We start from the raw sequence: 21,249 nt of genomic DNA, 5'->3' as shown, positions 1-21,249 counted from the left end.
GTGACTTGGCTCGTCATTGGGTTCGTGCTAGACGCAACAAAGCTCGTGATGGTTTATTTCTGTTATCTGCAGGCGGGGTATGTTCCTGGGACCCATGGTGCAGGTGACTGAATGTAGATCAAAGCTGAAGCTTGAATCCGGACCGGCGGCGAGGTTGTGGAAGTGTTGTGGAGTAGCGTGAGCGTTAACTTTGGGATACACCACACTTCGCCGCAATACCCTCACGTCCTCATTGTCGCGTCCTGTTATGAGACAGCGGGATGCCGGTGATGATGTCGTGCTCGCTGTGTCGGTCGTTGCTCAAACCTCCGGGAGATAATGGGCAAGCGCGTGGTGTTTGCGGAGTTGTCGCGGGCCGGCAAATCGCTCCCTTCTTTCAGAAATCGTGATTAGTTTCTACCATATGCATCACCTTTGACAATGCTTTCTGGGCTACGCTGACCCTATTTGGCTTTACCTTTCACTATCATTTGCTCTCAGCGTGCACAGCATCTGCGCATACTCTAGGCTCGACATGACTCGGAGAGTGTCACGACCCAGGAGCACACCACGTGCGTCCACAGCAATGTGGGGGTTTCATTGTTTACGCCCTCGAGGGATGTTGCTGGCGCAGGAGTGGACGTTCGCTGAGTGTTATATAAGACATGAAAGCAGAATGGAGACTTGTGAAAGAACTGGTGAGGAGGTGGAGCGCGGTGCAAAACGCGTTTCCCACGACCAAACTGCCCTTGAACTGTCTCCAAGCAATCTCAGCCAAGTCACTATCGCTTTTCTTCGTCGTTCGTCGGTCTCGCCAGCGATAGGTTAGCGCAAATAGTAATATCTGCCTAATGCCATTCGAGTACAACACTAGGACAACTCGAGGGCAGCCGGCGACCTAACATGACCGTATTGGAGAGCATAGCACATTGACCAATCAGGTTGTCTCTATTCCAACCCCTGTTTTTCCTACGGGCCCGGATTATCCCGATTTGAATATTGACTCCGACCTGGTCTCTGCCGCCGCAGTACGCGTACACCATGCCGACAACATCGACTAACTATGTATACGACAACTCATGCGACAAACACGGCAGCTCCTCGTCATCAAGCTAGCACTGGCAGCGAGCTTTAACCCGGCTAGGCTGAAAACGGATATTCTGGTTGTTCTCTGATGATGATCTGCATGTACCGCCAAGGGTTGCTCAATAATCAGGGACCTCTATGACGTTAGACTGTCAAGGCGTTAGTCCTGCGCTTTCTCCGCTCGTCGAAATGTCACGCTCACCCAGATTTGCACGTGCGTGCGACAAGGGGAGATAGCGAGATCCACCCACTGTGAGTGTCATTGACGCCCCTGATGAGTAAACAAAGGTAGCACGCTAACATGTTTGTATCCTTAGACTGTAGTTGGAGTGACGCAGACGGAAGGCGGGATCAGGCGTAAAGTCGTGGACGTTTGCGTCCGACAAGTACGGGCAGCGCTTTGCAATTCCTGCATGGCCCGCACATTCTGCATCTCCACTGCCTGCGACGATGCGCATATATACAACCTGAAAACGAACTAGTGGACGCCAATTACACTCACGCTCAGCAAACACCACCATGGACACCCTCTCGATTCAAAAACTCGACAAATTCTTCCCCGCTCCTTCGGCGGCGCCAACGGGCTTCTGTCCGCAGCGGCTCCCCGGGACCAACGCGTTGGCAGCTAGGGATGCGGTCAAACGCGCTTTAAGGGAGAATCACGTCAAGAACCATATTTTCAACCGACCAGGCGGGTTTCACAAGTGAGCGTTGCGTCCACAGAGCTCCTATATAGCTGGCCTAATGTCTGATGCATGTAAAACTAGCCACTGCTCGCATCATGTCCTCGCCGTCTACCCACTTGGTGCCTCAGCCCCGGTCATTGAGGCACTGTACAGCGTAGATTCGCAGAGGCACCAAAGACATTCCCAAGGTAACTGATAAGATTACGTTGGATAACTTCGCAAAACATCTCGGTGAGGAAGATAAGTGTTTTCCTTACTTGGCGTCTATATTACACTAACGATAATCTGTTCCTAACAGCTGCTACTCCCGGTACCTCGACTTCTTTGCTGAAGAGATCGACCAGCACGGAGTAACGGAGACGCTCGAACGGTTCATGTACTCTGACGAGTTCAACGTGAACGCCGACGGCACCGGGCTCGCTATGCTCGCGCGCAATTTCGAGCCATTGTACCATGCTATGATTCACATTGGGTACTCCATCGAATTCGGCATCCCAGGGCTAGCCGCTGAAGGTGCGTGTCGTACTCTCTGAATGTATGCGCAGCAAACTCACGTTCCTTCTTTTCTCTAGGTATGGCGATGGCCGCTGTGGACCCCAACGTATTCAACCACCAGTTCCTCGCGCCGCTTTGGTCGACAGTGTCTACCAAATCCTCCGTGAGTGCAGACGCGGTCTCGTCGCTTGCTATCAAAGGAACTAACGGAGTCAACGGTACGCAACAGAAGACCCCCGAAGTCACCGTTTTCGACGTTCTCAACCTCGTCTACGAGGGCGACTTCGTCACGAGGCAGTTCGACACGCCGCAGGAGAACATCAAAGTCACATTCGAAGCGAATACTGACCGCATGCTCAAGTACGCGCTCGAATGGAGCATCGACCTGTCGAAGCCCGGCGAGCTCGACCGCAAGATCAAGGAGTTGCAATGGCTCATGGTAATCTTGTACGGCGTTGCTGGGTACCACGAAGGCAAGGGCCTGCAGGCTGATTTCTACAAGTGCGTTTCACCTTTATCACGTCCCCCTTCACGAATCGCACGCTGATATCTGTGTGCATGACCCAGCATGCACCTCGTCACCTCATGCCTCTTCCTCGGCCCGAACCTATACCAGCTATCCAAACGCTCGCAGGAGATCTTCCTCCGCGCGTATCTCGCCAATTCACTCACCATCTACCTCATGTTCGGCCGCCCGCCCCTCGATATCGCCACGTTCTGGAAGGAAACCGCCGCAGCCGAGTTTATTGTCCCCGCCGGGTTCAACAGCAGCAGCACAGGCACCGACGCAGGCTACACCGGGCCCGCGCAGCTCGACGCCAAGGTCCTCGCCTCAACCAAGGGCAACGCGAATCCCTGGGCGACGCACGTGCAGAGCGCGATCGTGGCCAAGGACGACCACTACGCGAAGCTCATCCGCGCGCTGCTGCACCTCGCGGAGCGGTTCGGCGATCGCCCGGCGGGGCACTTGGTGACGATGGCGCCGAACTGTGGGTTGGAGGGGCTGGAGCAGATCGACGGCTCGCTGTTTTTGAGGGTGGCTGGGTTGACAGCCGAGGCTGTGTACGACGCCCAGATTTTCAGCATTAACAAGCCTTACACGGGCTTAGAGCTTGCATGAAGAGTAGTCGAGGAGCTTGGTAGGACTTGATAAAGACGGACGTTTGACGTGATACATATGCATTTGATGATAGTTAGTGATTGTGTATAGTACATCTTCCAACATGATAAATAGAAATAAGACCGCTCTCTGCGTACAATAGCGAAATGGTGTACAAATCGACCACTCTCTGCGTATAATAGCGAAATGGTGTACGAATCGAGCACTTACTGAACGTAATGCATAACTGGAAAACGTCAGGGCACGACGGAACAGTAGGTGCGGAAGCAAGAGAAGGCTAGCAAAGAGAAGCAACGACTCACATAAATATCCATGAGCGCTAATCCTCTCGTTCTCTTCCACCCTCGAGTCGCTCTTGTGATCTTGACTTCCAAGTAAAGCTAAGGCCATCGATGCGCCACGCTGAAAGCTGCGCATGCTCACCATTGATCTGGAATCGGAGGCATGAATCACAGATGATTTGCTGGGCGTGACGTGGTATCAGGTTCTTCGTGCAGAGCTTGCATTGCCGATGATCAACAAGACGTGAGGTGCTGTGTTCTGTGGTTGGACGATCGCACTGTGTGCTTGAGCGCCGGGATTGGGGACCGACGTTTGACCGGTTTTCATCTTTCCGAGAGGCACTGTACCTTCCGCCCCTAGGCCTGGCAGGCAAGCTCGACTGGGCTTGCTGAGAGCTCGAGCTCTTTGCCTGATTCGGGGAGGCCTTATGCCTAGAGGCTGGAGTCACCGATCCCAAAGTGGCGGTGTTGAGAGCCTGGAGCACCAGCTGCTCTACTGTCGCGTGGCTGCTCTGGAGTCTGCGTGCATTCGACTGCAACGTGAGTTGACTCAGAGGGAAAGCGCTGTGACTCGAGATCGACTTACTCTGTTCCTGTTTGCCCATGCTATCTGTCGTAGACGTGTTGGATGAAATGGGGTTGGCTGGATGGTGGGGCGGGTAAAGGTGTAGGTGGTGATCGAAGCTCGAGGACGATGTGGTGGGCGACACACTGCTTATCGCCGTGAATCCACAGCAAGTTTAATTTGCGGACTTTCGATTTTGAGGCTGTGTTCCGATAACACTGCAGATAAACTGAAATGCTCCTGTATGACCGAGTCGACCAACTTGGTCGGCCCCTTCGTATGAACTAGCTGCTGGAAAAGGCACGAAAACAACGTTTCCATCCGCGATACGATGCGGTACCATCGCGAGTACTAGTGAACCTCCACGCCCGGATCCGTACGCCTCCCTTTCCCTTCAACCTTTTCTCCGGCTCAGAGGACTGTATGCTCTAGGAAAAGACATCAGAGGAGTGTCTAGGGGCAGACTCGGATAAGAAGGCATCAAGAGGAGGCTTTCATGACACATTATATTGCGGTAAGCGATTTTAGAACAAGCCCCTGCATTGCTAGGTGTCGACGATAAGCGCTGAGGAGGTGATGGCGGTGAGTATATGCACATGTGTCGGAGCGCTTTCATTAGATCTGAGATCTGACCCTGGCATTATCTCAGAACTTCGTCACTGCGACATTTTTGGAAACAGGTATGGCTCTCGTTACTCGTGTTGAGTGCAGGAGCGTGGCGGATAATGACACCATTGTGTTCTCCGTGATTGTTCTCTTCATCGTGAGTTCTTGCGCGTTAGATCTGCTGCGCTTCCCGTCACTGGCTTTTCTAGGTTCAATTCATCACACATACAGTTCCTGGAGACCAGTCATCGTTTATGAACGCAAGTTACCTGGCTTCTACGCGACAACGGAGCTCAGCGCCGATTGTACTTTCAAATTTCATCGGCGATGACGAGTCTGCCTCACCCAACTTTTCAGATATGTTCAAAGATCACCATCGCTAATCGAAACACGGCACGATCCTTATCGATCTAGCATAACGCGTTATCGACCGCCAGATCCGTCGATTCTATCGTTTTTCTAATGCCGGCAGTGCCAACACCGTCGATCCGCTATGGCATGATAAGCTACGCTAACGGATCGAGCAGCCGTTAGAGAATTACTCTTCCTGTTTCAAGGAAAGAGTGTTAAGGGCATGTGAATCTTGGTCGATTTTTATTCCCTTAACACTTTCTCCTTGTAGATTTGATTGAGATTTGATGCTTGTTGATGAACTTGCCGACGGTACAGTACTTGATACCGAACCTTTAGGTCACTTCGAGGTTGCAAAATCCTTCGTAACCTTCCGAGTTCTTTATCAATGTTTTGCATTTGTGAGGTCTCGGGCGATGCAGTAGTGCAACACTGGAATCAGTCACAATATTGTAGCTAAACTGTTGAGCTAGCGGAGTTTTTGGGCTCGCAATCTACTTCTCAATATTTGTAAGGGCATGTGAATCTTCAAGTTGGTCTTATGGGCTGCACTCCTATCGAATGTCGTGACCAGATAACTACGTCAGTAATCCTCTGAAGTCACATAGAGCCATCGATCAATAGTTGTGTTAGCAAGGGCACAAATGTGCCGTCTGCGTATGATGGCGAAGCAGGCTCGCGAGTAGTCGATGTGGAGGAGCGTGAAAACAAGTTGGAAAACCGGAGGCGCAGAGGAGATCTCGGTTGCTGCTGTGACGGGGCGCGAGGTAAACCTTGTTTGAAAGCATTAAGGAGTCCTCTGGAATGGCAACCAGAAACGCTGAGGTGAGTCATCTTGCTCTCAGAGCTAAACAGTCCCCACAAGCGCCTCTGAAGGTTGCTTGATGGTGAGTCAAAGCCGGAGACATGGACCACAGGAAAATCGTCATACGGGAGCACGTGGACTAGAGCGCTCAATGTATCATACATCGAGCTTTCCGAGATAAAAGAGCTCATGTCTACCGAGAATCGGAGATCGGGCTTCTGGTCCGTAGATGATGTCGCAGGAGGACCCCACGAGACCACAAGCCCGTAGCCTCGGGTGGTCCGGTACTGGCGAAGGGACAATTCACTGACGCTGATGATGAGTGGCGTCGGCATCCAGCGCTGCTCGGAAGTTATGTTCACAAGCGAAAGGAAGAGAACCGGGTTATCCATCTCTAGCGGCCCCTCGGACGGAGAAAGGGAAGAGCAACGCATATGCAGTTGTGTAGTGGGTGGAGCGTCGATGAGTTTGAAGAGTGTCTGGGATGTCAATAGGTCACTCTCAATGGAGATGCGCTGAAGACATGGGTTGCTGCACGACATATGGATTTGTTCGAGGCTGTGGTGAGGTTCATTGCTGTTAGACATGGCGATGGAGCCAGCCAATTCTATCACGGTCAAGGCGGCATGCAGCCGATGGATATCACGAAGCGTCATTACAGGCTTTGACGCAGAGCCGCCAGCGATGATCAGGTGAGTCAGGGGGCACAGTGCTGGATCGACAAAACGAATGCCGCAGCCTTTCACGTGTAGGCGTCTCAGAGAGGCTAGTGTCGGTAGCTGGAGGGGATTCGGTTCGAGGGAAACAACGACAAGAGTTTCGAGCGAGGAGCCGAGGAGGGAGAGCGTACGCTGGAGTGCATTGTCCTGAGAGATATCGCGACGGACCAAGAACATGCCTTTCACCCGGGAGAGACCCTCTGAAAGAGCGACAATCTTCGCGTCGTCGGGCGAGGGAACAGGCTGTTCAGTGCAATGGAGTGTCAGAAGAGCCTTGTCTTCTTCGTTACTCGAGCAGGCGATCGCGAGCGAGATGAGCCTAGGCGACCATGCCAAAGATACGTGCCTCCAGAGATGCGGTGTGGCGAGGGCAACGTGGCGCCACTCGCGGCACACGTGGAGGAGTGGCCAAACGTCGCGCTCGGGCGGGGTCGTTCCCAAGTCGGAATGCTCGGTATGGACAAGAGCCAGGTGAATCTCGAAGAGACGGACAAGAGCAGCGGGAGGAAGTTTCGCGTTCTGGTGCTCGGACATGGACGTTGACACGAGACAGAGTGGAAGGGAAAGTTTTCACTGTTCAGCTTTTAAACGGGTTCATGGGCAAGAACAGTGACAGCTCAGGGTTGTACACGAGGCGTCCTTCAGCCGAATGTTTTCGGCAAGGAGGCATTTTTGATTTCTGGCAGCTTCTCTGCCAGTGCAAATTACTGTGAGTATTCTCTTCTTTTGTTCGGTAAATGATGCTTAAAGAAACTTACCTGGTAGCTCATATGCCTGCGGGAACAGCGCTGAAGTGTGTTAGAATGAACGTAGTGGCGGTGAATGTGCAAGCGCCCATCGAAACCCATCGGACTTTGGTGACTTTCGGTACTTGCCGGATGGGAGACTCATTCCCTAGGCGCTATTACAATCAAATTATAGTATTACTGCGCGGCCACGTCCAACAGTCGGGAAGTGGGGTCATATGCATCCTCTTACTGTCCCTCAAAATTCACCCATGTATCCAAATACTCATGGCCGGTGGAAGACTAAAAGCATTTTATTCGGAAGCCGGCGTACTTAATTTCTATCCGGAAGTTAGCTATCTGCACAAGACATGAGTTTTCAATGGTACAAGAGCGATCATCTATGCATACATGTATCTTACACTATCATTCTCAACATCATGTGGTATTCCTCCTCCTTCACAATGTCGGGATCTGCAGACCTTCCAGAGCAGGGATCGGCCTCTCGGCCTGCGGCGCAATGCGTAGACCGTGGCGGCGCTGATTGGACTCGGCGTAGTCTATGACCGCAGACTAGAGGTGTACAAGTCAGAAAGTGTGTCTTGTGACTGTGGGCAATGTCACTTACGTGGGCGGTGATGCGATTGTCCCACAGGACAACGGTTCCGGGCTCCCACTTCACCCTGGCCTGCAGATCTACAGATGCAGCGATGTGGCTGAACAAAAAGTCGAGCAGCGTTTCTGCCGGACGTTCGTAAGCATTGAACGCGTTTATGTGCTTAAGCGCTTATAGTGGTGCCTACCTGACTCCTCCTTCTTCAGCCCCACAATCCGCCTCGTGAATCCCTTATTGAGATACAGCGCCTCCTCACCGGTGACCGGGTGCCTGCGGACCAGCGGATGCACGTGTTCCACTGGCTCGCGTCTGACCACCCCGCCCTGCCCGTCTGTGTGCGAACGCGAGCGCGCGGCCTGCTCGACGGCGGAGTGCACCGCGCTGAGTGTGCGCAGGAACGCGACGAAGGGCGGCGAGAGTCGGCGCAGCGTCGACACCTGCGATGTGAAGAGGGTGTCGCCGCCCGTGGTCGGGACGTCGAGCAGGAAGAAGGTGGTTAGGCCCGGGGGCTGGAGCTCGTACGAGACATCGGAGTGCCAGACGGTCGTGGTGATACTGTTTTCGTAGACGGTGGCGAGGTCAAAACTTGCGTCTCTGTGGTTGATAAATCATAATCAGTAGTGGTGTTGTCTTATCTCGTGGGTGCACGCACTTGTATACGATGTGGAACTCGGGATAGTTCTTTGGGTGGCCGCTCGTGGGATGGATGTGCAGCCTGAGTAGGTCACAGAGGACATGAGCACGGGAGCTGGACGTGCTGGATTGACTAACGAAACCTTACCTTCCAAAGTAACGTCCCCACTCGAGGTATGACTCGGGTCCTGCGTCGATAAACTCCTTCTGATCTCTGAACACGACGAGCCCTCGCCTTGCGACCTGTACGTGGCGTTAACACAACCCAAGAAAAAGCTTATACCAGCGTCGTGGTGTACTGGGGCTCACCTCGAGCGCAAGTTGGTCGCGGCCATCACTGTCGAGCTTGAGCAGGTTCACACCGCGCACCTCGGTGCCCAGGTTCGGCGTCAGCTGTACGACCTTATCGGCGCCGTTTAGGAACGCACGCTGGTCTGCGTGCGTGAGCGCACGAAGGCCAGGGTCGACGTGCTCGAACGGAACGAGTGGCGGGTATTTAAGCTGATGGTCGAAGTGAGGCAGCAGGTGGGAATAACGGTACTCTTCCTTCTTCTCGCCCTCGTTGGGTTTGTTCAAGGACAGACTCGCGAGCGTCTCTGTAGTCTGCGTGACGGTCTCGGTGGCGGTGGACATGGCTGTTCGGTCGAGGCTGAGAAGAGGCGAGATGGTCACTTGGCGCAGGTTATAAGTTGAACTGGTATTGCGCCGCTCGTGACTGAGCTCATCATTGTGCTCGTGGTAGACGCAAGCAAGCTCGTGATGGTTTATTCCTGTTATCTGGAGGTGGAGACTTTGTTCCTAGAGCCATCGTTCAGCTGACCGGGCGTAATTCGAACCTAGAAGGGACCAGCAGCGATGCGGTGGTAAATTAGTCACCGGGATGCTAGTAAGTCGTGATCACTCGTCAGACTACGAGAAGTTGTTAACCATGGCTCACACTTTGCTTTTTTGGCAAGTTTCTATAAATACCTTATGTCTGCGAAATGCGGTCCCGTCATGCCACGTAGCGAGGCAGGAACACTTTTCTTTGGAGGCAGACAAAGGTTTAAGATTAAGCTGTTAAGACAATGCAAATCAGGGAAGCTAGAACCAGCACATCCACGTCAATCACTGCCGTCATTGCAAGATTGAACTTAGCAAGCGCTTGGACGGAGAGTATGTGCTTGCGCTCTTCGCTGCAAGCTGCTTGAGATTACTTAGCCTTCAACGAGAGCGCCATTGTAGCTGCGGTGTATAACGTTGAACTCGTTTGCTCGAGGTGTGAGTTGTGCGTGAGCAAGAGATGGGATGACAGGTGAAAGATGTTTTGCGAGTTGTGCGAACAATGGGATCAGGCAACAATAGCATCCGAGCCCACCGCATACACCCACACCTTCCCTGTTCTCGTTCCTCCCAGTCCCTTACTTGCCGCCGTTTTGTTTTTCTATCCTGCTCCTTAATATCTAATCTTCTCATCGAAATCTCCAACAAAACTGGCCTCACTTTGACACAACCCCATCAAGACTTCCGGCAATGTCAATGCAGGTCCAGGAACAGGCCCGACATCCCAGACGTCAGGACACCTTCGACCTCCGTGGCGAAATCCAAACAGACGACGCAGTCCAGATGCACGCGCACGCAGATGCTGCTCACTACGGTGGCACGTCAGACGAGGAGCACTCCGTCATGGAGGATGACTCGGACGGCGACGAGCGCGACGTCGACTACATAGACGACGACGATGGCTCCTCTTCCCTCTCCATCCCCAACGAGAGCATCGACTTTGACCTCGTCTACTCCCTCCATAGCTTCGCCGCCACCGTCGAGGGCCAGGCGAGCGTCGTCAAGGGGGACAGCCTGTTCTTGATGGACGACAGCAACTCTTATTGGTGGCTCGTCAGGGTGCTCAAGACGCAGGACGTGGGCTATATACCAGCGGAGAACATTGAGACGCCGTTTGAGCGTCTCGCAAGGCTTAACAAGCACCGCAATGTCGATGTGAGTTGTGTCGTACTAGTAGCTACCGTCCGAACTGACACCGACATCCAAGCTCGCCCAACCCACCTCCCGAGAACTTCAAGACGACGTCGACCGCATCCGCGTCAACCTCAACTCTCACAACGGCTCTCATGCAACCACCCCCTCGCCTACCCCCGGCGCACCCGCCAACACTCAGCCCGCCCCCGCTCCGGCCCCGGCCCCCGCAGCTGCTAATATTAGCGCCGAACAACGTGCCCTCCATCGGCGCACCGTCAACTTCACCCCCTCCATGTCCGTGCACCGCTACCCCCCGGCCGTGTGGAACGAAGAGGAAGAGGAAGAAGAGGACATCGAGTGGGACGACGACGCGTACGAGGAGGAGGACACCGAGCTCGCGCAGGAGCAGCTCCGCGAGCAGCAGGCGCGGGAAGCGCAACGCGCGCAGGATGCAGAGATTCGCCGGCGCGGGCAGCCTCTGTCTCCCGAGAACGGCGGAGTGAACATGATGGAGCCGGATGACGGGATGGGCTGGGATGATAGTGCGACGCAGGAGATTCAGGCGAGGAACGCCGCGCAGAGGATGGCTCAGGGTGCGGGAGCGGGCGGGCCGCCGGAGGCGCTGAGGCCAGCTGGGGGTCAGTCGCCTCAGCAGCAGGCGCAGGCGCAGCTGCAGGTACAGGCGCAAGCGCAAGCCCAGCAACAGCGGATGCAACAGCAGCAGCAGCAGCAAGCAGAACTCATGCGTCGCCAGCAAGAACAGCTCCAGCTCCAGCAGCAGCAGGCCGCCGCGAACGCCCAGATGGCGATACAGCGCGACCCCGCGATGGCGGATACCTTGGAGACTAAGAAGCTCACTGTGACGCCTTCGATCGCGCGTGACGATGGTAGTGGGCCGCTGTTGCCCAGCGCGATCATGCAGAAGCAGGAGGATGACCGCAAGCGCACGCGCGAGGAGATCGAGGCGCTCGAGGACGCGGCGCGCAAGAAGGCCCGCGGCGGCAAGTCCGGCGCTGTCTCGCCCTCTGGCACCGTTTCCCCCAGCCCTGGCTCCGCTCCCGGTGCGCGTCAAGGCGCTGCAGCACCAGGCTCTGGCGGCGGAAAACTGCGCAAAGAGCGGAGCAATGACACCACCGACGATGAGGGCAGCGGCAAGGAGAAGAAGAAGAAGGGCGGCGTGTTCGGCATCTTTGGGCGGAACAAGAACAAGAACAAGGACAAGGCTTCGCCCTCCTCCTCTCACACTGGCTCGATCGACGCGGGTAACACGAGTGGGCCCGAGGGCATCGTCGGGCGCAACTCAATCGACAGCGGGCGGTCGAGCAGCACCGTGCAGCACGGCGGTGTAGATGGCCAACAGCTAATGAGCCCGACAACAGCGAGCGCGATGGCGCACCAGCAGCAGGTGATCCGTGCGTCTGAGGAGAACAAGATGCAGACGCCGATGCGCCCTGGCCCTGGCCAGCCCGGCGCGCAGCAGGGCCTGCAGAACCCGCAGACACCACCGAGCCAGCAGGCCCAAGTGTCCCAGCACGCCTCGCAGCTGCTCCAGCGCGACCGGGCGCTGTACCAACAGTACCTAAACCGCTCGCCATCGTCTCCGCCTGAGGCGCCCTCTCTGGGCCTGTGGAGCGCATCAGCTGTGCTTGGCGCCAACGGATCGAGCGCTACACCCACTAGCGGCAGCGGCAACGCGACACTTTCTCCGGGCGGCTTCGCGCCCAACGTTACTTCCACGCCTAATGGCCCCTCCCAAGCCCCCGGCCCCGGCCCCGGACATGGCCATACCCACAGCCACACGTCGTCGTCTTCGCAATCAGGCTTGGGCCTCCCCTTCCCAGGCAGTGGCAGCATCGGCAGCGCCGGCGGCGGAAGCATGGGCCGCGCGCGTCCCGCGTCGCTCGTGCTGCCCTCCGCGTCCACGGACGGCACTGGCCCCGGTATCGCAGACCTGAGCGTCATCCGCGTTTTTGCGGGGAAGAACGTGCAGACGGAGGCGACGTTCAAGACGGTCTTGCTCAACGCGTCGACGTCCTCGGCGGACCTCGTGCGGCAGGCCGTGCAGCGCTTCCGCCTGCCGGCGGGCGAGGACGACGCGCGCAACTACTATCTCAGCGTGAAGCAGCTTCCTGGCGGCGCGTGCGCCGCGCTGCGCGGGGACGAGGCGCCGCTCACGCTGTTTGAGCGGCTGGTCGAGGAGGCGAAGAGCGCGGAGGAGCTGCCGACGGTGCGCCGGAGCAGCGTGGGGAGCTTGAGCTCGGTGCGGAGCGATCTGTCGATGCACCCTGCGATCAAGAATTTGCAGATGAACGACTTCAGCGACGACTCGGCGGTCAAGTTTTTCCTGAACAAGCGCGGGCCGGCCGGGGACGAGGAGATGGACGAGGAGTTTGGCGTGCTCGGTACGGGTATGCGGATGGGGGGAGGGGACACGACGATGGAGGCGGTGGATGCGGGGAGCGTGTCGTCGCTGTCGTACGCCGGCGAGGCGGGCGAGGACTTGTCGTTCAGCAGCCCGAGCTACAGGTTTGCGGTGCAGCTTGTGGTTTATCCGGAGGATCTGCCCGAGGATATGGCGTTCGACCCGCAGACGGAGGCGATCGTGTTCAAGAGCATGCTGCGCGATCGGGATCGTCATCATCATAGCCACCATGGATCGCGCAACCACCATGATCATGGATCGATGTCCTCGACGGCGTCGGGTGTGTCGCCGCATTTGCGGAGGAAGGTGTTCTCGTTCCCGAAGAACGCTATTGTCGCGGAGGCGATCGAGCTTGGGCTGGAGCGGTTCGGGATTGTGGAAGGTGTTGTGGATGGAGGCGATGAAGTTGAGGATAAAATGACGAAACGCCGGAGCTCGAGCAAGGTTCGGTATTGGCTGACGGCGAGCTTCAAGGGGCATGGTGCGTCTGCCTCGCAACATGTTTTTGACCGAGTTACTGATTAAATCTATTTTGCGTTGCGGGGCACAGCAGAGCGCGAGCTCGCCCCCTCGAGCCGCATCGTCGACGCGTACCCGCACCCAGGCCCGCACTTCAAGGCCGTCGACAGGCGTGCGGACAAGCGGCGCTCCATCGATTCGGCGCAGCTCCTCGGCAACATCGAGGACGTTGGCCCCGATGACCCCGTGTTCATTCTCCGGCGCGCGGTGTCGTATCGCCATGCAGGCTCGCGCCACCGATCGTCTGCACCACTGGACGACGTTGCGCTCCGGCACCTGCGCGACTCGATCTCGGGCACGGACAAGGAGAAGGAGAAGGAAAAGGAAAAGGAGGCCGCCAGGGAAGCGAGAGAAAGAGAAGCTGCCGCTAAGGAAGGAGGCGCGGCCTCCCCGACAAAACAAATGTCCCGCCAGGAGCTCATCGCGGCCCAACGCGCAGCTTCGCGCGAAAAGCAACGCGCGGTGCTCAGCACGCAGCAGAACGACGCGCGCGGCATCGACGTCGTTCTTCCTGGGAATGTTGTCCTTCGTTCCTCGCGGCTTACTGGCCCGGGCGGTGCTCCTGGAACCATGCGGTACTCGTACATTCAAGATGGGGAGTCCTTTGATATATCCGATATCGTCGAAGAGGAGCTAAGGGGCGACCGCGGTGCGCGTTCTCCGCAGAACAACGGGCGGAGCAGCGCGAGCCCGCATTCGCGCTCTGGATCGAGCTTGGGTTCGGGCTCAGGTTCGCCTTCGGGTGGAGACCTCCTTGCTGGGCTAACGAGGCAGGGATCAAGTGGAGGCGCGAACGAGCAGCTGCTGGGGAGGGTACTCAACAAGATCAGGGACAAGGACGGTAACCTTTCTTCGAGGCTCGTGCCCAGCCGGGCGCCCCATTCAGCGAACAGCGTGTCAAGCGATCTTAGCTCGCAGCAGAGCCAGTACTCCGTCGACGACGAGAGCTTCGCTGCACGGAGTGACGCTGGTACCCCAACGCCTGGAAGGCCAGGTTCGGCTTCCCCGAACCAGAACCAATACCAGGGCCAGCGAGTTGCGTCGCCAGTGCTATCGGACCGCACCGCGCGTACGCCAACGCCGACAATGATCGACACGCGCAACGTCTCCCCCCATATCCAGGCCCAGAACCAGTCTCACCCTCACAAAGCACCGTCGCCCGTCCCGCGCGGCGTGCTCAACAGCAACGCGCGCAAGCCCTCCTTCGGGAGCGTCATGTCCGAGGCATCCGTGTACGCCACCCCGACCGCGGGGCTCAGCAGCCCCGAGCCCTCCTCGGACGACTACCACGGCCCAGTGCTGCGCTCGCAGTCGCAGCTCCCCTCCGAACAGGCGCACTCCCCACAGCCGCAGCTGAGCCAGGGCGCGCAGGCGCAGGCAGGGAGGCGAGTGCCTGCCATCCCCGCAGACGACTTTGGCATCTCGCACATGATGGCGATCATCCACCTCAACGCGCGGCGCGCAGCCGCTGCCTCCGCCTCGAACCCGGACGGATTCGGCGTAGACAGGTCCGCGAGCCGCATGACGGTCGGCCGGTCAGAGATCGTCGCGGCGGACCCGGTGGAGGAGATGCTGTTTGGCAAGACGGTGGACGTGCAGGCGCTGCACCCCGACGTGAGACGGATATACGCGAGCTCGTTCGAGCAGCTTGCTGAGATGGACAAGGTGCGTTTCTTTGTGCAACGTAGCTTGTGTTGAACTTGGGTGCTGATGCGCTGTTTATGTTCGTGCAGACGCTAGACGAGTACTTGCAGCAGGCGCTCAGGACCTACTAATTATTGTTCCTTTTCTTCCATGAAACTATAGTTTGGATGGGGTGTATAGAAGGGGATTGGATGGTCTCGTAACATATACGCACACGCTCGTTTTTTCCTTCTTCTATTTGTTCGTTTAATATTAATTGTCTCTAGTTCTGCTCGTTATTTATTCATGATTCCCCTCCTTTAGTACCCTAGTACACTGCTATACTATATTTATCGTTATTTGAATATACGTGCGCACAAATAGAGAAGTTCGGCTCGTGCTATACCACGAAAGAGCAAGCAAGCGGTGAACGGACATACATTAGCGACTGTAACACCCCTCACGCGCATGTCAGATGCAGCGTGCCCGGTCCCTCGTCATGCGACTCCAACACCAAACTCCGTTCCCCAAGCATCTCCACCACATCGCCTTTGACGTCCCTACTGTTGTCCCCGAGTCCTCTCTCCTCATCATCTCCATCATTTCCTCCCGCGCCACCAGCGCGTCCGGCCTTCAGCTGCGCGCACCGCGCGGGCAGATCCGAGCCGTGCAGCGCCGCAGCGACGTTCACGAGCGTGAACTGCGCGTCGCGGCCCCTGCGGAAGTGCGCGACGACGACGATGGCGGAGAGGAAGACGAACATGAGCGTGCTGACGACGACGTGCGGGAGCGAGGACGCGAAGACGAGGCGCGGGGAGGAGATGCGCCCGGGCACGTAGGCGGTGCCGAGTTTTCCGGATGTATATGCTGGTTGATTGCACAATCAATCAAATCGAAGGTGAAGGCGCAGTTTTCAGACGAGGGTACAGCAAGCAAGGGAGAGAAGAGAGGAAAGGATCAAGTGCAGAATACGTACTTTTTGCAGCGCCAACCACCATCTTCCCGTACGTCGTGCTCAGCTCCGCCTCCCCCAACGGCTTAATGCTCCGCGGCTGCCCCGCGCCCGACCCGGTTCCCCCGTACCCACTCGGCAGCGCGTCTACCGCGTCCTTCCCAAACACAAAATGCGCCTGCGTGAGCGACCCGAGCCCGCCATACTGATACAGCAGCGTGCTCGTCGGCCCAGCCGCGCTCCCGATCTGGCTGAGCGCGAGCGAGAAGAGCGACGCGCTCTGCGCCGGGTGCAGGTTGCCCTGCCGCGGCATCTGCCCTCCTCCCCCCTTTCCTGTGGCGGCGCCAGAGGACGGGGGACTCGGAGGCTGCACGGCGATACCGCCGAGCCCGTCGCTGCGCACCTCGCGCGTCTCGACGGCTGCGTTCGGGCGGCACGCGAGGAACGCGAGTGTCCATGTCTGGTCGCGGCCTTTGACTGAGTAGTGCGGTATCTCCCCGCCGCCGCTGGAGTTGGAGTTGGAAAAATCGATATCCAGCAAGCCAGAGGCGCTGCTGTTGAGGGCCTCGCAGCCGGCGGTGCACTGTCCCACCATCCAGACGGACGAGCCGTCGGTGGGCGGGGCGCCGGTGCTGTGGTTGACCAAGGCGGTGTACGGGTCGAGGTCGTAGATGAGCGCATTCGTCGAGTCGGTTTGGGTTAAAGCTGTAAAGTCGGGTTGAGTTCGTGCCGTTTAAATATGTACCTCCATATATCAGCGCCTGCTTTCACGCTGATTGTGTTCAAAGCACCGCAGGCACTGCAAGACACAGAGAACAGAGGAGGATGGGGGAAGACCGAAACCGAGAGACAAGAAAACTCACGCGCAACCCCACCCGGAACACCCACATCCAACCCCATCCCCATCAGCTGCACACCCACCAACGGCCCCGTCCCCAAATCAAAATCACTAAAACTCCCATTAACCGTCGTCGTCCCGCCCTCACTACCAGTCAAATTCGTGCTCGCCCACGCACAGGCCGGGCGCACGCCCACGACGTCCGTGAGCCAGCGCGCCGTCGCGGACTTGGGGAGCGCGGGCGGGGTGGGCACGATGTATGCTGTGTAGTCGTCTGATTGCGAATCGGAAGAGGAGGAGGAGGAGGAGGGGTAGGCGGAGAAGGCGTAGGTGACGCCGAGCTCCATTTCGGCCCAGACGATTGCGGACGCTGTTTCTTCGTTGTCGGTTACGGCGGATGAGGCGTAGAGGCCCGTGCTGGAGAGGCTGTGGGTGGAGAGGTGAGGTGAGTAGGGGTGGTGGTTGGGAGGGGTAGCCGGGGAAGTTATGAGGGAAAGAGGGAGGGAAGGCTGGGGGAGTAGACAAGACTTACTTCCAGACAGAGTTGATCCCAATCGACCCGACTGCGAACGCTTGGATATCGCCGTCCGAGAGGACAGACTGGATCGTCACTGAGCAATCGTCAAGCGCCGAGAAAACAAACGAAAGGACGGCAGAGGGAAAACCCACACGCAGCAGGTGCCATCGTCGATGTGACAATCGAAAAAACGCTCGCGACCGCGGCGAAGAAGAAGTATCTTGAGCACTGGCGCCGGGCCATCGCGAGCGTGGACTGGACGGCGCCAAAGGAGGGGAGCGAGATGCCGTTGACGGACGCGAGGGACGCGCCGTGCGGGTGGGTCGAGAGGAAGCGGAAGAATTCTTCGCTCTGGGCATGCGTGGGTTATCGTCGCGTCAGCGTTTACCAAGCAAAGGAGGTGGTGGTAGGAGGATGGGAAGGAGGGCTGACCTTGAGATCCTGCAAAAGATCTGTCAGCGGCCAGAGCGCGACGCTGATAACGATGATGCTGATAGACGTTATGCCAGCCTTGATGGCAGCTTCACATCCATCACATCCCAATCAGCAAGTCCGTCTCGACTGCTGAAGAGGAAACATAGGCTCACCCAAGTGCTCTGGCACGATCGAATACCACCCATACGTGCTCACAGGCACGACTTTTTGATGCACCGTGTAGCAAAACGACAAGTACGCGATCGCGATGAGCGGGAGCACGAGCGCCTTGATGAGGTCGTACGCGGGCGTCCAGGCCGGCACCGAGCCTATGCCAGTGCGCATCCGCCGGGCGGTGCTCAGCGGGGGAGGCGGCGGGTCGTTGTGGAACATGGAGCGGCGGAGCGGGGAGAGGAACGCGGTAGTTGAGCTAGAGCGGGCGCCTGCCGAGTGTGGGTCGGAGACGTAGGGAAGGGATGGCTGGAATGTTGTCGTCTCGGGGTCGCTAGGTGAGAGCTGGGGCGGGAAGGACTGCAACTCGTGTTCTTGTTTGTCAAGAAGGGCATAGGAGGCCATGGTGGACCTGGATTTGATTTTCAAGAGAGCGATGTACCGTAACTCGGTGCCAAGGAGAAAGTAGGTCTGATAGACGCGCGGGGCCGCAAGATCACCTAGTCAAAGAGAGGATGAGAGAGAGAGAGCATGTGTGGATGGAAGGATGCACTGTACGAGATTGTACAGATTTGGCGCCGTTTTCAGACTTTGACGTGACTGGGAATCATTCCGTCGATGGCAGCCGTACATGCGTAACGGAATCATTTTCATTTTAACCTTTTCGAGAGCCTTTTGTTCCTGGCTTTGCAGATTTGGATGAAAGATCGTGTGGTTGAATGAAAGCTGGTCCACATGTTCCTGTTCTTGGTCGACCTGACGTGTTATCGCGGGCGGGAATGGCGCCTAACTTTCTTTTTGTGCTTGGCGGGCGTCTAAACGCCCACGTGATAGGGTATCCACCCCGAAGTTATCGGAGGTTTCCGAGACCTGTCATTTTCTTGCCCTTGGATTGGCTCGGGATGGAAAACATCCTCCAAGATTCGACATTCGTTCTTGGCCAAGTCTTGGCCATCATGCTTACATCAAACAGACAAAGTTCTGTCACTTTCTTTGTCTCCTCGTTGCCTCCGAGTGAACACGGATGAACATGAACGAGTCATCCGACCACAGGCTCCTCCTGCCCGTGTTTCAACAAGCTCAGCCGTACTTGCATACGAGGGCGCTTTGCTTCTCCCCGTAGGACTCATTCAAAATGGCTCTCTGCCGCTACGCATGGCTTTTCTTCGCAGTCCGATCGGCACTGGCGGATGGCCCAAGTACGTCTCTTACACCGTCTCTGTTACTACACGTCAAACGATCTATTCAAACTGTCGAACAGCATGGATAAGCCTTCCCATGACCGTGCCACAGGGCCTGGAGATCGACATCTTCAATGGTGCCACCTTCCCCGTCTATCTAGGCACGCCACTGCAAGAGGTCAACCTCACCCTCAGCATGGCCGGCGACCTCTTCGCTGTGAACGCGTACGACTGCGTGCTATGCTCTGGTGAAGAGTACTTTGATCCATCGGCGTCCACCACCTACAAGGTATGCAGAAATGGACTTCACTGTGGGGTGGACAAGCGAAGGCTAATATACGTGGTCCTGCTAGCAACTAGACGAGGAATGGCCAAACGGCATCCCGAGCTTCGACGGGCCTTACGGCAGTGACGAGATCAGCTTCGGCGGCATACTGAGCACAACGAACACCGAGTTCGGTGCGCCATCCCTCACCCTCTCCCCGCTCACCATCACCTCACACCACGCACAGTCACACTCACAACAGGCTTCGACCCCTCCATCGCCCCGCGCATCCGAAACGGGCACTTCGGCGTCCTCCTCAGCGCAACCAACACCACCTCCCAATCGCGCCACATCTTCTCCCAGCTCCTTGCATCGGACCAGCTGCTCAACCCCGTCATCGGGATGCGGTTCGACCCCGCAGACCCGAAGATCACGATCGGCGCGCTCGATCCGAACGACTACGAGGGCGAGATCAACTGGGTGCCGATGGAGACGCCCGACGCGACGTGGGACTATGCGGGCGTTATTAGGATCGACGGGATGAAGGGGCGGAATGGGAGCTATGTGCCGATGGGGAACGGGAGTACGGGTGTAGCCGCGAATGGGGGCGAGGGTGTGCTGGCCGGGATTGACACGCGTGCGTTCCGAGTCCTTTAGTTCTCTTTCCTCTACGTGGTCGTAGCTAACCTTCGCTCGCCTCTAACCCGGCCTCCGTTCCCCCCACGCCAGTATACCGCTCCGTCGCCATCCCCAACACCTACCCCTACCTCACCGACTCCAACCTCTCCGGCCCGCAAGACACAATCTCAATCGACCCCGACTACGGCCTCTTCTCGTACCTCTGCAACGTCACCACGCCCTATGTCTCCCTCGACGCAACGATCAACGGCGTCGACTACATGCTCGACTCTGCGCACAACCTGCTGCGGAAGGACGGTGGGTCGCCGGAGGGGTATTGCGACGTCGCCATCGCGAACAGAAGCGACGCGGCGCAGCCGAGCGTCGTGCTGGGGCTGCCTTTTTTGAGGAGCGTGTACACGTGCGTCTTCCCTCCTTCCTTTCACCCATCCCGTCAAGTTCTCACTTACACTCTCTTACGGGCAACACACAGCGCCTACCGCTTCCCCACCCCCGCCTGCCCCACCCCCTACATCGGCTTCGCATTCCCCAAAAACGCCAACCGCACCGCGGACCAGATCGCACAGACACCGAGCTCCACGCCCGCCGACGCCGCACAGTGCCTCGCGCTCGCCGCGCCCACGTCGACACCGGCGCCCGCGAGCATCGTCACGCAGGCGCAGAAGGCGCTCTCGGGGGACGCGTACGGTGTGTACGGCGACGAGACGGCGCCGCCGCAGCGGTTGATTGGGGTGGATGCGTTTCCGGCGATTGTGTGGAATTTTACGGAGCTGGGGGGATGAACGGATGGAGGGGTATGTTAGGTGGATGGGATTCAGAGGGTTGGACGTGGTGGGTTTGTGTTCGGTTTTGTTCATGTGATGTCGATTCGAGACGGGTAGTTTTGCGAGTCACGAGTAGGCTTTGAATGGTTCACTGTCTTTTCCTTTACTGCGCTTTGCAATAAAACGCGGAATCGCGCGCGTTGTCCAGGTCGGACCCCAGAAGCGACGTGTCATTCTCACGCTCGTGGAGATGCTCGCTCGCACTACTCACACGCGACGCGTGTCGCGTGTTGGGGAACTCAAGAAAGTCAACAGCGCTAC

General features: G+C 57.3%; 5 protein-coding genes across 5 annotated transcripts; 3 read left to right on the top strand and 2 right to left on the bottom strand.

Moving 5' to 3' along the window:
• Positions 1-1,022: 1,022 nt before the first annotated feature.
• CONPUDRAFT_81540 (uncharacterized protein) lies at positions 1,023-4,180 on the top strand. Its single transcript, XM_007769336.1, has 6 exons — positions 1,023-1,317; positions 1,383-1,769; positions 1,833-2,264; positions 2,324-2,409; positions 2,476-2,747; positions 2,814-4,180. The coding sequence occupies exons 3-6, from the start codon at positions 2,126-2,128 to the stop codon at positions 3,364-3,366; spliced, it is 1,050 nt and encodes a 349-aa protein (XP_007767526.1). The 5' UTR covers positions 1,023-1,317; positions 1,383-1,769; positions 1,833-2,125; the 3' UTR covers positions 3,367-4,180.
• A 1,589-nt stretch (positions 4,181-5,769) lies between these two features.
• CONPUDRAFT_72239 (uncharacterized protein) lies at positions 5,770-7,227 on the bottom strand (the record flags this gene model as incomplete). Its single annotated transcript, XM_007769286.1, has 1 exon — positions 5,770-7,227. The coding sequence occupies one exon, from the start codon at positions 7,225-7,227 to the stop codon at positions 5,770-5,772; it is 1,458 nt and encodes a 485-aa protein (XP_007767476.1).
• Positions 7,228-7,750: 523 nt separating this feature from the next.
• CONPUDRAFT_102591 (alpha-ketoglutarate-dependent sulfonate dioxygenase) lies at positions 7,751-9,921 on the bottom strand. The gene is made up of 7 exons (XM_007769541.1): positions 9,637-9,921; positions 8,977-9,576; positions 8,816-8,910; positions 8,687-8,749; positions 8,222-8,628; positions 8,047-8,159; positions 7,751-7,991 (listed from the first exon to the last, which is right to left on the bottom strand). The coding sequence occupies exons 2-7, from the start codon at positions 9,298-9,300 to the stop codon at positions 7,878-7,880; spliced, it is 1,116 nt and encodes a 371-aa protein (XP_007767731.1). The 5' UTR covers positions 9,301-9,576; positions 9,637-9,921; the 3' UTR covers positions 7,751-7,877.
• A 128-nt stretch (positions 9,922-10,049) lies between these two features.
• Positions 10,050-17,050, top strand: CONPUDRAFT_164601 (uncharacterized protein). Its single transcript, XM_007769540.1, has 6 exons — positions 10,050-10,644; positions 10,697-13,526; positions 13,596-15,229; positions 15,298-16,054; positions 16,164-16,844; positions 17,003-17,050. The coding sequence occupies exons 1-4, from the start codon at positions 10,180-10,182 to the stop codon at positions 15,337-15,339; spliced, it is 4,971 nt and encodes a 1,656-aa protein (XP_007767730.1). The 5' UTR covers positions 10,050-10,179; the 3' UTR covers positions 15,340-16,054; positions 16,164-16,844; positions 17,003-17,050.
• Positions 17,051-19,357: 2,307 nt separating this feature from the next.
• CONPUDRAFT_152762 (acid protease) lies at positions 19,358-20,946 on the top strand (the record flags this gene model as incomplete). Its single annotated transcript, XM_007769539.1, has 5 exons — positions 19,358-19,549; positions 19,614-19,719; positions 19,773-20,162; positions 20,255-20,564; positions 20,637-20,946. 5 exons carry the CDS (start codon positions 19,358-19,360, stop codon positions 20,944-20,946), a joined length of 1,308 nt encoding a protein of 435 aa, XP_007767729.1.
• Between the last annotated feature and the right edge of the window lie 303 nt (positions 20,947-21,249).

The sequence above is a fragment of the Coniophora puteana genome, assembly GCF_000271625.1.
Source record: "Coniophora puteana RWD-64-598 SS2 unplaced genomic scaffold CONPUscaffold_5, whole genome shotgun sequence".
Taxonomy (NCBI): Eukaryota; Fungi; Basidiomycota; class Agaricomycetes; order Boletales; family Coniophoraceae; genus Coniophora; species Coniophora puteana.
This window is presented reverse-complemented; position numbering and strand designations above follow the sequence as displayed.